The following is a 14,473-nucleotide window of genomic DNA, read 5'->3' as shown; positions in this document are numbered from 1 at the left end:
TGCAAGTTGCTCTGTTTGCCTGCCCACAAGGGCACCATACACCTGGTTGGTTGGTCTACTTGAGGCTTTCAAATTGAAGGTGGAGAGTTCGATACTCAGGGTGCCTGTCTGGTGCGTGAGCCCTAGTTTGGAATGCCTCTTGCTACTTTGATAATGAGTGCGTAATAGGAGAGAGAGAGAGAGAGAGAGACTTTTATACTGCAGACATCGACTCTGGTCCATGGTTAACGTGACACTTCTTGGTCGTTATGGGATGTCTGAACCATTACAGTGGTTTCTCCATGTTACATAAGAAAAAAAAAAGTAAAAGAAAAGTTGGTTACTCGGTTTGCAGTGAATCAGGATATAACTAACAATTATCAGTCTTGTGTTCAGCTTTGATCAGGTGGGAGTTTGTGGAATCAACTTTCAGAAACTTCCAACGCAGTACATACTGCACCTGTGAAATCGTTTCACGTCCAAGTGTCTCATTCATCAAAAAAACACAAATGTGTGTATCTCAATAGCTACTAGCGTCTGGCTCTGTAAGTAGAATCAGAGGACAAATAAATTAGTCGCTTACGGGGTGGACTACAGAAGCAGAATCAACACCAGACCCACTGAAAAAACCGGCAAGCACTGCAAAACAAATCAGCCCGGAAGTTGGAATCGCTGCGACAAATATCAGCATTTCTCATTCCAAAAAACATGAAAAAAATCCAAGGAATTGCTTGCCGCCCCTTTCTTTACAGTAAATATCAGCAGGAATTAATTATTTGATTTTTAATTTTAATTCATTTAAATTTTCCTTTGTAAAAATTATTTAAAATTTGGTGATTTATTTTATTAATTTAGTTTTTTTTTCTGAAAAACATGAGATCTATAAAAGAATTTCAAAATATCATGAGATTTTGACTGCTGATATTTACTGAAAAAAATGTCTGGTTGGAAGTTGGAACACTCGATGCATGTAAATCCCAGTAAGCATTGTTCTGAGATCCCCCGTTTGATAGGACTGCGGATCAAGTACAATCATATTGCACACTTTAGTGTGCCGCTGATGGGCCTTCCATTTTCTGTTGGGCCTCACAGCTGACAGGTTTTATGCCAGAGATGGAGGGAGATCAGGTGCAGCGGCACGCTCAAAGTATGCAATTGTGACCAGCAAAGGCAGTGTTACCTATATGGCATGTCTCTAATTTTTTCTCTCTCTAGAGGTGGCTTAGTGACAGAAGCAGTGGACTTTGTTTTCGTAAAAGCGAAAGACATGAAAAATAATCTGATGGAGATTGAGATCTGATGAGTTGGGTGTGGGTCTCCCCTTAGCCGCTGCCATCACATGACCAGAAACATGAGCCACACCGCCTATGTGAAATGCAATACATGTAGTTGATCCATCATCCCTATTTGTTAGATGAAGAGGCTTGATAAGGGCCATTGCTAATGGTTTAGTTTTAAAAACCAGTGACTTGCCACTCGGCTCATCATGGGTTACTTGGTCGGGTAATGTCAACTTTATATTTTATATAATATGCAAATTTGAAAGTATATTACCAATATATTGTATATAATATGTAAAAATATGTTATTGTATACATTTTATTAATATATATAAATAATCATCCCTTTATATATAATATACATAATATATATGTAATTATATATAAAATATATAATCTCTCTCTCTCTCTCTCTATATATATATATATATATATAGAGAGAGAGAGAGAGGAATGAAAACCTACCTACTAAAAAACATGCCAAACCTACTCAATGAAAAGGTTTTGGTGTTTTATTTAAATTTTTCACTGCACAGATGTATTCAACATGATTGATTTACTAGAAATTGACACTTGGATCATGATTTTTTAATAGAAAAAATGGTATTTGGAGCCTCAAAAATTTATGAAAATTGTACACGGTTGATTTTTGAAACTTATAAAAACCCATCCATGCATCTGAATCAAATACTCCAAGAACTGATTCCTGTATAAACAAGCATATAGATCACATCTTTACAGTCAGAATTTTGAAAAGAATAATAAAAATCTAATAAGAAGGGTGGTGGGCAGGTTTGACATATTTTTTATCTCTCTCTTTATATATATATATATATATATATATATATATATATATATATATATATATATATATCACTCAACCAATGACTTGGGTGAGATGCAAAATTCGGCTGAGTTCTGTGAATTCCTGATCAGTCATTCACTAATTTGACCGAGTTGGGCTGAGTCAATTGAGTCACCGGGTTGACTTAGAAGGTTTTTAAACACTGATTTTACACACCAATGACCGACTCATAAGGCACTGGCAGTGGACCCCCTGCCCGTGTCACCAATTTAGTCATATTTAAATATTCAACATTATTCTACTTATTTTCGGCCACATGATCGTAATTAACCTAGGGTTCTTGGTTCAAATCCTTTGGTGCTACCCCCAGTTTGCCAAAATAAAAAAGTGGACTCCAATTTTTTATTTTTATGAAGGATGGAAAAAACTCCATTGAGATCCGAGACCTACTATTGCTGGCTAAGCCTGCCGTACTTACAATTGTTGTAAACCTGCGACACACCCCTTGCCCCTGGAGAGTCACCTAGCTTCTGTTGAGCAAAGCTTATCCTTGACCTCATTAATGTAAGATGCTAACAAAATGAGCAGAAAAAGAGTCCTACCCTGATGGATAAGACGTTGCTCTCCTTTGGGAGAGGTGGTGAGTTTGAATGTCAACCCTCCTCCGCTTCTTTCAAAAAACTTTTCAACTAAAACTGTTCAGCTTGAGTCGAGCCGAGCTTGACTCAAGCATCTCGAGCTCAACTCAAGCGAACATGGACAAAGGCTATTCAAGTTTGGTTTGAGCATGAACCGAGCTTGAACAGCCGGACTTTTTTATGAGCCTAGACGAGCCAACCCAAACTCGGCTCCAAAAAGTAGGGTAAGCTTGTTCAAATAAATGAAACTTCACCTTCCTAAGTAGGTTCCTCATAAAAAAAAAAATTGCCTGGATTTGGTAACTCAGGCCCTGCACCCCTCATCCTTAGATTGTAAAGGAAGGCTTAGTTAGGTAATCGGGCATGAGTACTTACAGTACTCGGGCCACACAAAACACAGAAGATCGCTAATGCAGGTAGTGATTTTCTGTGTAAAACACGAGAACAGAAAATAACTACCTGCATTAGCGATTTTCTGTGTTTTGTGTGGCCCGAGTACTTTGTAAAGTACTTACGCCCGATCACCTAACCACGCCTCCGTTTATAATCTAAGGAGAGGGAGGGGTGCATTAAACGATTTTCTGTGTCCCGAGTACTTTACAAAGTACTCTGGCCCTATCACTGGATCTTCTCCGTTGTAAACCTCAGGTGGCAGCCTAGGACACAAAGGCATGTTTTCTTTTTTCTCATAGTTGTTGACCTCCACCTTTAATAACCTTTTTCTTAAAAAATATCTTATCAATCTATCTTGGAAATTCAGTCAAATTTTGAGAAGTTTGATAGAGATCGGAGTGGGAAGATCGACGCCAACGAGCTGCGCGATGCGCTCCTCAGCCTTGGATTTTCAGTATCATTCTTGAAGTGCTCATCTTAAGTATGATCCAACGGGCAAAGCCAAGGCCACCAATTATGATAATTTCATAGAGTATGCATCTCTTGCTTGCTTCTTTTTTATGCATCAAATGAAAGGTGACCAAGCTTGTGAACTTAAGAGTTTCTTCTCACAGTCAGAAACGGAAGTTCATTAGCATGATCTCTATTCATGTAGTCCCCAGAAGAACACTACAATCATTCATAATTTTGTCCCTTGTTTTCTCTTTGCTTATTTCTACTTGTTCTTTGGTGCAGGTGCGGTCTCATTGTGAAGGTAAGAAATTTTCTTTGAATCTGCTCTGTAAATTTAAAGTTATCTATTTTTTTTTGGGAATGAAGAATTTGTTGAGTTCTTGAGGCCTGGTGTTTGCTGCTGGCTCTACCAGTACAGCATAGTGACGAATATCGCTAATATTTTGAAAAAATATATTGTTGGTATTCTGAAGATATCATAACATTTTTTATGAGATATTGAAAGCTATGATTTTTTTCCTTCTGGAGATTTTGCAGATGATTTGGAAATGAGCTTACTTCAGAATGATGTATAAATTTCTCAAGCATGATGAAATTTCCAAAAAATAATCTGATGTTTTCTTTTCAAATTCTTGTTTCTCTTAGTTTTTAATGCTTTTAGTACACACTCTCTCATTGCATTATTATACATTTGATTTTCTATTTTTTCCAAGATTTACTTGAGACAAAAAAAAATCTTCAAATCTTGCCTTACCACGATATTTCTGAGACATGTTGATGGCTGATGTAAAGCTATAAGGGCAGATCAGGTCTAATCCCATGGAACACCAAAAGTGTGCCGCTACTCCTCACTGCCCTCCATCTCTGGATACATCCTGTCAGCTGTGGGGCCCAGCGGTGAGATGGAGGGCGGTCAGGTGCAGCGGCACACTTTTGGTGCGTAATGGGATTGCACAGGCAGAGTTATCGGAGTTGTCAAACTCCTTTCAAGGGCAGATCAGGTGCAATCACATTGCACGCTAAATGTGTGCCGCTGCATCTGACCGCCCTCCATCTCTGAGATACGGCCTGTCGGTTGTAAGGCCCAATAGTTAGAGGGAGGGTGCCAGGGCGCAGCGGCACACATTTAGTGTGCAATGTAATTGCACCTGATCCGCCATCTTTTCTTTTTCGGGTACTAAAAGCGCATATTTTTTATTGAATGAATGCACAGGGCTTGACAAAGAAGTTTGAGAAGGATATAGCATACACGGGCTCGGGCACCTCTGCTTATGAAGCCTTCATGCTCGCAGTTTTGCCTTTCCTTATTGCATAGGATGAAATATCTGTGTGTGTGTCCACAATTTGTGTATGTGTGCGTGTGCCAGCGGTTGTTTGCACACTGAATGTTGGTTTTGTTATGAAAAATATAATTCTTTGAAGTGTTTGATGAAGGATATTGAATGGCGATTTTGTTATGAACAATACGGATTTTTGAAGTGTTCTTATTTTTTCTTTCCTTCAAAGGCAAGCTAGGGTTGGGCAAACTCCTATCAGTTATTCAACCACCTATATACCAATGGGTTTTGAACTTGCAACATTCCATCTCATGGTGAAGTTCAGAAACAGCTCTCTCTCTCTCTCTCTCTCTCTCTCTCTCTCTCTCTCTCTATATATATATATATATATATATATATATATATATATATATATATATATATATATATATATATATATATATATATATATAATGGGCATGTCGCTAAATGAAACATTATACTGGATTTTTAGTTTTTTTTTTTTTAATTTGGCCCCATAGATGTCTTCAGCGTGATTGATTTACTAGAAATTGATACTTGGATCATGGGTTTTGGATGAAAAAAATAGTATTAGAGCCTCAAAATTTTAAGAAAATTGTAGGCCATTGAATTTTTAAACCTTATAAAGACCTATCCATGCATCCAACTCAAATTCTCGAAGAAGTGATTCCTATAAAAACAAACATATCGATCACATTTGTACTATCAGAATTTTGAAAAAACACCGGTAATATATTAGCCTATTTCATTTAGCACTGTACCCATTTTGTAGGTTTGCATTTTCATTGGATTTTGTAGACTATATATGTATATATATGGTAAATATTGGCTATTAATGAAGGTACCAAACTAATGAGTAAAAATCACTTTTTTTTTCAAAATTTTCTGATTTTTTGTAGATCAAATGTTACGGTTGTGATCTACATGGTTTGTTTAGTAAGAAACTTGTATTGAATCCTGTGATTATGAAAAGTGATTGGAAATGACCTAGCCCATTTAGTAATGGGTAAGGTTTAGGCTTGGTTCTTAAGGGGCTTGGGTTTGGAAAGGAACCCATGACCTAGCCCATTAACTGAATGGGCCAATGTTCAACGGGCCGACCAGTTTGTTCCAGATGGATGCATGCATCATGCATGGTAATGCATCATCGTACTAATTAAAAGCTCCATATTCCATTAACATCATAGACAAGCAAAATCTCCACAATTCCATAAAATTCAATGATGTAAGTGGTAAACCAACTGAATCTATAAAAAAAAAAGTCAAGCAACAGTGCACTTGATTAATTATTTTTCTAGTTCCCATAAAATTAATGCATTTAAACTAGATACATAGTAACAACTTACCATTCACCCAACTAATTATCTTTGTAGTTTTCATAAAGTTAATCCAACAAATTAAGTAAATACTAATAGTTACCAACTTACATCTTAAGCAAATAATTAGATAACTCAAGCCCATGCATGGGCCGGAGCCTGGCCTGCTTCGTTTATAAGTGGATTGGGTTTCATCTCAGTAGCTAACGGGCCAAGGCTTAAAACTCTCACCCAAACCTGCCACATGGTGGGCCAGGTTGTCTTGGTCGACTGGGCCGCCCGACCCATTGCCCACCCTAGGTCCAGTCCATTGGCCAGCCCTGGCATGAATACAAATTAATGCACGCCCGCGTGCACACACACATGATGTGATCTGTGCATGAGTGTCCGGGTTTCACGTTGCATGAATGATCTATGTTTGAGTAGTTTTTTTTTGGGGGGGGGACCATTACATTGCCAGAGATATCGGAGTTTGGGATGACCTAGGTTGTAGATATGACAAAGACATTACTGATATTCTGAGAAAATATTATTGCCACAAATTGACCACAAAAAGTATAAGTTCCTAATAAATTTTTTATTTCAACGGTTATTTCTTATTCTTTCAAAAAAAAATTTGTCCTTGCTTATCAAAAGCAAGAGTACAAAGCACCAAAGCATCAACCAGTAGTGGTTGAAATTAAAGGTTTGCTTATTTATCATCTGTACTATTTATTACACTCCAAAAACTTCTACTACATCCTAAAAACTCTTCTCACTGCTGCAAGATTCTACAACTCATGACTTGGCTCAGCATCCATGGAATTGTACTTCAAAATTGGTCTGCCATTGAGGGGTTGAGTTGGCCTAGAGTTTTCTTCATAACCCTGTAAAATCAAAGAGCAGCCAAAGTTTAGCAAACCTTCAAAATGACTAAGGAAAACCCTAACGGACCTGCCTCCCTGAGAGGTAAAACTCCGGGTTAAGGACACAACCAGCCAGCACTAAGTGCCCCAACAGTGATAAAAGCAACGGCACCCCCCATGCACCAGTGGGATTCGATCCTGGGCCTTCAGCTTGACACAGGACCCCGCTGACTACATGGGTAATCGCCATGGCGGTGCAAACCTTCAAAATGAACAAGAGATTTAATATACTGTTTTTTTTTTATTTATAACCCGAAGAAACTGCACCCGGCACGAAGACCTGGTTGCACTGGCTCAGCCTGCCATACCTACTGTCATCGCCGCCGGGCTACGTAAAACTCCGAGACTAGGACTCCTATTTAATATACTGTTTAAGACCAACTTAACACATTTTAAAAGTTGTTATAGTTTTAAAAAAGGGTTCAATTTTAAAATAAACTTTTTTGAGAAACAAGAAAGCAATTCTCTTTAGTGTTGGCAATTAGCATGGTTTTGCACTAAATTTTTGACATCAAAACCAGTGTTATCAGAATCGAATCCAACCAGACCGGGTTTGGATAGCCTTGTCCCTAGATTGCTAAGCTTTCAACGAGTCATGGTTAAATTCGTTCACAGGGACAGGAACAGCTTAGCCAAGTTTCAAGCAAGAGTAGCGTTTTCAAAATCAGAACAGACAATGATCCGATATGAGTCCAGATTGGACTCCTTCATTTGTAAATGTTTTTGCAATCAGTTTTCATTCATTAAAAAAATAGACTGATTCAATCCCAAGTTGGTAGAATCAGCCTGATTCGAGCTGAATTGGCCCTTTTTTATTTTATGATTTTTTGAATTTTAAAAATTATATCGACCGATTTAGCTTGATCAACTCAGATCAGACACCCAGTAAGCCAAGTTTTCAATGTTCCACATGACTGAGTTCGGTTGGCCTGCATCACGAGTTAGCCCATGACTGAGCTGCATGACCCGGACAAGCTTCCACCTGGTCATGTGTTGACTCATACTGAGTTAACATAGGCTCTAACCACCTGGTCTTGACTGCATTTTGGCTTACTCTTTGAACTTTTTCCACGAATGTAATTACTTACATCTTTAACAGCTCCTTTTAATGCATTAATTTGTCCCCTTGAGGCATTCCTCACCTGTACATACAATAGCAACAGTCAGAGACACTAAGAGGCATATCATATTTCCTAAATCATTTGCCAAAATTAATGCATCCTTTCTTTTTTTTAATCAATCAAAGGGCACGTTGTCCTTTTAAGTTTTAAGTATAAGGTGCAAAGTTTGAAATTAATGCACTCATAAGGACACAAGTTGACTGGACAAAACTGAGCTCACTTGGTTGAACCCAACTTGACTCACCCAGTTTTTTTTTTATATTTACATGGAGAAACCACCCCCGGATCAAAGACCTAGCCGTGCTGGCTTTGCCTGCCGTACTTACGGTCGTTGTCCTGGCAGCGTAAAACTCCATGGGCTTACCCCATTCCCCAAGGTTGTCGTGATGCTTTGGCTTGTGCACAAGGGGTGACACCCATGGGATTTGAACCTAGACCACCAGCCTAGCGGCTCAGGTCACATCCCACTAGGCCAAACCCCTTTGGGGCTAATCTTTATATGTTTCCAAAGGCTTGCAGTGTACATACTTCTACCTTGATTGCACGTGAGAAAGCTGCAAATGATGCAGTAAATGGGCTTGATCTAGCTACGTCCGGGTCTGGATATGACTGAGCTCAACACTTTACCCAGTTCAGGATCAACTTCTAGGTCCGAAGTCTCTTTATTCGCTTATATGAAACATTTCAGGACATACAGACAATGCAACAAATCTGAGTTGGAACTGGATCCAAGTCCAAGATACTGGATCAGGGTGTAACCTGATATGAATATGATCCATAGCATTATTTGGGCCTATTTTGCAGGCCAATCAGACCCGATCTTGATGAACTGAGTCAGTCCTTGCCAGGGTGCTTAGCACCCTGATGTACTAAATGCATACCTTTTTCAATACTGTCCAAACTACTCCTTCAGTACAGGGAGGGGTGGTGAGGGAGCCTTCGTATCTGTAGTATTTTCTGGTTCCAATTTCTATATCATTTGGATCGACAATTCCAATGTCAGCATCATGACCTGATCCAACTGTTGTTATTGCATTCATCATCTGACAAATATGTAAATACGTGAATAAACAAACAAATAATTAGCTAAATAATGGCAAATATTTATGAAATACTTCTGTATTGCAGCATTACTTTGGAAACTCATTCAAAAACTGATTGTTTAACAAGTATGGATATGTACCAAATCTTACTAGATGGATCAAGATTTGTTGGATATTTGACCCAAAGTATGCCCCAATACGGATGCAGGCTCGCACGCGCGCGCGCACACACACACACACACAAAGGATTACATAAACATGCACATGAATTAGAAATTATAGTTTTCAACCTTGACAAGAAAGGAATCAGGTGACCCAAATTTGTAAAGAATTCCAACCACAGCTCTGGCTCCTTGATTGCTCTCATGAACAATGTGCAACTCCATTTGAAATCTGCAAACACTCACCATGAGAGATAAAAAGAAAAGATTAGGACCATAATTAGCTTTATTATTCTTGATTCACAGTGCAGTTAACAGCGTAATTACTACCTTGTCCCACTTATTGTATGCTCAGAAGGTGTGTGCCAATGGCACTGTTTCAGACTGTAGTCGGTCCCATTGATTGTAATAGCTCCAGCATCTCCTTGCCATTCCAGCTATAACCAAACATGATAAATTAAAACAAGTCCATTTATCAGACACACAAAATCATTAGACTACCCCCTCAATGTTTTGCTTCCCTCCCATTAAGTGCACTCAATCAAAGATAGCAATGCATTTGTAATAGAGGACACTTTTTATGCAGCTGCAGTGATGTTGCCCGCACTGACAGCCACCCATCTCAACATTTCTCGAGATCGAGACTACACCCATCTCTAGAAATGCCAAGATGGGTGGTTGTCTGTGGCGCTGCACCATGCAGCACTGCTGCATATAACGCGAACACTTTGTAATATTCACTGCTTCCATATATCTTTGTTCTAAAAAGAAAAGAAATAGCTTTTCTATTACCTTCAACGCCCGACCCGTACCAAACACTATAAGGCTAGGGTTTGGTGATAAATAAGGTCAGATTAGAATCTGGGTCCGACCCAAAGCGTTCGATTAATATATGAAGCCGGGTATGGTTTGTAAAATTTCATACCAGACCTGGGCCCGACCCGAGTTTCAACTAAGATCCAGAAATTTTCAATGTCAAAATTATAAAAAACATATTATTTTACCAGGTATGGTTAGAGACTGGTTCATGTAACCGACCCGAGTTCCAACTAAGATCTGTAATTTTTCAATGTAAAAATGCTAAAAAAAATTATTTTACCGGGTAATGTTTGAGTCTGGCTCATGTAACCCTTATAAGATTTGGGTATGGTTTTTTCTTATGGTGGGTCTGATTAGATCCGGACATATCAAATCAGGTCTGGGTCTGGTTTCACCTGGGTCTGAACCAAACCTGACACGTTGACACCCCTACCTATAATTCTATAACCAACAAACACGGACAATAATTACATTTTTTTTTAGGATTTAGCTTGGAGAAACCACCATATGGTTTGTACGTGGCGTTATGGGCTCAGGAGTGCCATATGGAAATGGAACATAGACCATTTGGCTTAGGCTTTGCAGCAAAGGACGCACACCCAGCAGTGTCAATCGCTCCACCACCTTGAACTTAAAGCCTCAAACCGATCAAGGGAATATCAGGTACAATATGATTGTACACTTTTAATGTGCTGCTGCACCTGATTTGAGCCGGGAAACTGACAAGCTGCATCTCAAAGATGGAGGGTGATCAGGTGCAGCAGAACACTAAAAGTGTGCATATTGAACCTGACCTTCCCTCCAAACCGACCTAGTGTGCGGAGCCCTTGTGAGCAGTGTGACAAATACCGAGAAATTTATGGAAAATCTCACGAGAAATTGCCTGAAAGTTTAAAATGGCAAATTCTCGCCAGATTTTCAAAATATCGCGAGATTTATAAAAAAACATAATACCGTGATTTAAATGCGATATTTACTTTTTAAACGGCTATTTATCGTGAAAAAAATCCTACATTTTTATTTTTAAATAAATTTTATTACTATTTTTTTATAAAATTAATTTTTGTATTTTTTTAATTATTTTTTTATTGCTGAGATTTTGCCAAAAATGCGAGATTTATGGATTTTTTTCAATTTCTCATGAGTTTTTGAAAAACGAGAAATTGCCCATAAAAACTTTTGTCACTATGCTTGTGAGTAAACAATACTGGTTTATTGTCATGCTCTAAAAATTATGAAAATAAACCCAGCTTTGGTAGACTTAAAAGTCAAGCCACCAACATGCGTCCTGCCACTTGCATGGAAAACTAAAGCTCATTTGAAAAGTAATGAAATGAGGTTAGAAAACTTTGGAAGGATTAGTATTAATTAGATTTGTAGGTATGTCAGCAGAAATAGGGATGGCAGTGGAACCGGGGAAACAGGGCGGGCCCTGCCTCTTACCGTTTGGATCAGGGATGGAGGACATGAAATGGGGATGGAGGTTAAAATCAAAACCCATGCGGGGATGGAGGTGGGGATGGACTTAGGCTTTCCTCCCTGCCCCGTCTCTGTCTCGATCCCCGCCTTGCCCCACCCCACCTCGTCCCCAATCTTTCTTTAGGGATGGCAATGGACCGAGGGGAAACGGGGCCTTGCCCCGTTTGGACCGGAGATGGAGGACATGAAATGGTGATGTAGGTTAAAATCAAAACCCGTGTAGGGATAGAGGGCAGGATTTTGAGATGAGGCGAGGGTGGAGACCTGTCCACTGCCATCCTTAGGCAGCAATTAGGTGGCTTATTTTTTAAATGAAACCGATTCGACACTTATTAAAATAGTTAGGAAAGGAAAATAGAGAGGATCAGTACTTAACCATAACAACATGGCCTTTGTTACGTAGAACGGCATGGGCTGGCTTGTATTTCCTTTGCAGTTTCCCCAGTTTTTGAGAAATTGTCATCTTTTCACGGGAAAAATCAATCGGGGATTGCATCTTCCCATTGCCACAAGTTTTCCAATTGGGGTCCAGCTGCTCCCAGTTTTGCGGCCCTGTACTGCTTCCATTTTTGTAACCAAATTCTATCTCTGCTCATTCTCAAAAGGAAAAGTTCGTCAAAATATCAATGGAGGCAATCCAGAGAGAGAGAGAGAGAGTCATCACAATTGATTGGATTTCACCCGAGATCCGACTATGTTCAGTAGGATTTAGTAAGCCGATACTATATTCAATTATAATCAGGTGTGGATATGGTTTTGATTTTTTTTCTACTGAACCCAACAAATATCCGGATTTGATGGATATTGTTGGATATACGAATTCGACCACGTAAAAAAACTGGATGTGGTATGAGTTTTTTTACCATCTGAATCTGAATCCGTTGAGCCAACATCCGACTAATCAATTATGGTACTGATCAGAATCCGAACCATTTACATCCCTCTGAGAAAAAGAATCTTACCACCAACTGCAGAAGAGTTTTTTTGGGAAGAATCAACTTTAGGGGGGGCGTTTTGAGAAGAACCAGCTTTAGAAGAGGTGGTGCAGGGAAAGAGGAGGGCAAATAAAGTGAGAGAGAAGAGGAGAATCATGATCTTGGTGCTGATGGCCATTGTTATGGGCTAACGTGTTCCTCTTAAGAGATGAACATCCCTTATATAATGAGAGGGGCAGGCAACTATTGTGGCAGGGTGCTAGGTCTATTTGTCACTGGAGTTACGGTGGTTCACATTCCATACCTTCTATCTATAGATTGTCCCCTGCATAAACGGTAAACTGCCCACATTCTTTGCCACTGCCTCATATCTAAATGAGAGCAGGTCAAATGGGGGTATGACACATGATCTACCAGCTCATGTATAATTGTAATTTTTAAATGGGGCTCGAATCAGAACTGTTTGCATCCCTAGCATTTGGAAATTAATGAAATGATTGTAGGATATTATGGGGCAATTAGGGACTTACTTTTAGATTTGTAGGAAGGTTAACAATAACTGGTGGCTTAGGACATGTAAGACACATTTGGGTTTTGTCCAACCAGCCAAAAGCATATAGGATCATAACACACTTATTAAAAACAAATTTTATTTTATTTTTAGGCTGAAACCTCAGTAGGTTGCTCAAATGGGTAGAAAAGGATGGTAAGAATCTAATACTTTCCATAATATAATGTCTTTTGTTCTTCAAAACAGCATGGACAGACTTGTATTTCCTTTTCAGTCTCCCAAGTTTTGGAAAAATTACAATCATTTTGTTGAGAAGATCAATGGGGGATTGCCTCTTTCCATTGCCACAAGCTTTCCATTCAGGGTGGATCTGCACCCAGTGTTTTGGCCCTTTACTGCTTCCTTTTGTATAATCAAACTCTTTCTCCTCCTCTGCTCATTCTCAAAAATAGTTTCTTAAAGTTATATCTAAGGCAAAAACATGGTATCCATGATATATATATATATATATATATATATATATATATATATATATATATATATATATATATAGAGAGAGAGAGAGAGAGAGAGAGAGAGAGAGAGAGAGAGAGAGTTACCAAGTTCTTCAGAAGGGTTCTTTTTAGAAGAACCAACTTCAGCAGAGTTGGTGCAGGGAAAGTGGAGAGCAAGAAAAGTTAGAGAGAAGAGTAGAATGGTGAACTTGGTGCTCATTTCCATTGCTAATGGGCTAACTCTTCTAGTTTTTCTTCTTATGGGATGAATCCCCTTTTATAAAGTGGGATTATAGGTTTTAAAATTTTAATAATGACCTTGGATTAAAATAGTAGGATATATTCATGTTTTATTTGAGGGCAAAACTTGCATGATAAAACAATGCCCAAACTAGATGGTCAAACACATGGCAGGTCATTGTGGTGCGGAAGACAGGTGTGGTTAGGATAAATTAGGGATGTTAATAAATCCGATTTTATCCAATACCCGACCAAATTCGATTATATTTAGTTGCATTTGATAAGCCAAAACAATATCTGATTACAATTGGGTGTGGATATAATTATGATTTTTTCTATCAAATCTAACAAATATTCGAGTATGACTGGTATTCAAATCTGTTTATTTGTAAAAAAATGGATTTAGTATGAGCTTTTTACCATTCGAGTCCAAATCTGTTTAGCCAAAATCTAGGTTAGTGGAATATGGCAATAAGTTCACCCGGTCTGACTGCTCCTACCTAGGGGTGGCAATCGGGTCGGGTTGGCGGATCGTGTCGGCGGGACAGCATACCTCAACACGAACCCGACCCGTTTATTAAACGGGTCAGTTGTGGCAAACAC

General features: G+C 38.9%; 1 protein-coding gene across 1 annotated transcript; it reads right to left on the bottom strand.

The window, feature by feature from the left end:
* Positions 1 to 6,932: 6,932 nt before the first annotated feature.
* Positions 6,933 to 13,856, bottom strand: LOC149814218 (alpha carbonic anhydrase 4-like). Its single transcript, XM_089989903.1, has 8 exons — positions 13,736 to 13,856; positions 12,067 to 12,278; positions 9,723 to 9,829; positions 9,522 to 9,624; positions 9,070 to 9,231; positions 8,156 to 8,209; positions 7,096 to 7,269; positions 6,933 to 7,028 (listed from the first exon to the last, which is right to left on the bottom strand). Exons 1-8 carry the CDS (start codon positions 13,854 to 13,856, stop codon positions 6,933 to 6,935), a joined length of 1,029 nt encoding a protein of 342 aa, XP_089846029.1.
* Positions 13,857 to 14,473: the final 617 nt, after the last annotated feature.

This window comes from Nuphar pumila, chromosome 15 (genome assembly GCF_984573655.1).
Source record: "Nuphar pumila chromosome 15, dmNupPumi1.hap1.1, whole genome shotgun sequence".
NCBI lineage: Eukaryota > Viridiplantae > Streptophyta > Magnoliopsida > Nymphaeales > Nymphaeaceae > Nuphar > Nuphar pumila.
The sequence above is the reverse complement of the archived record's forward strand: the minus strand, read 5'-3'. Positions and strand labels throughout refer to the sequence as shown.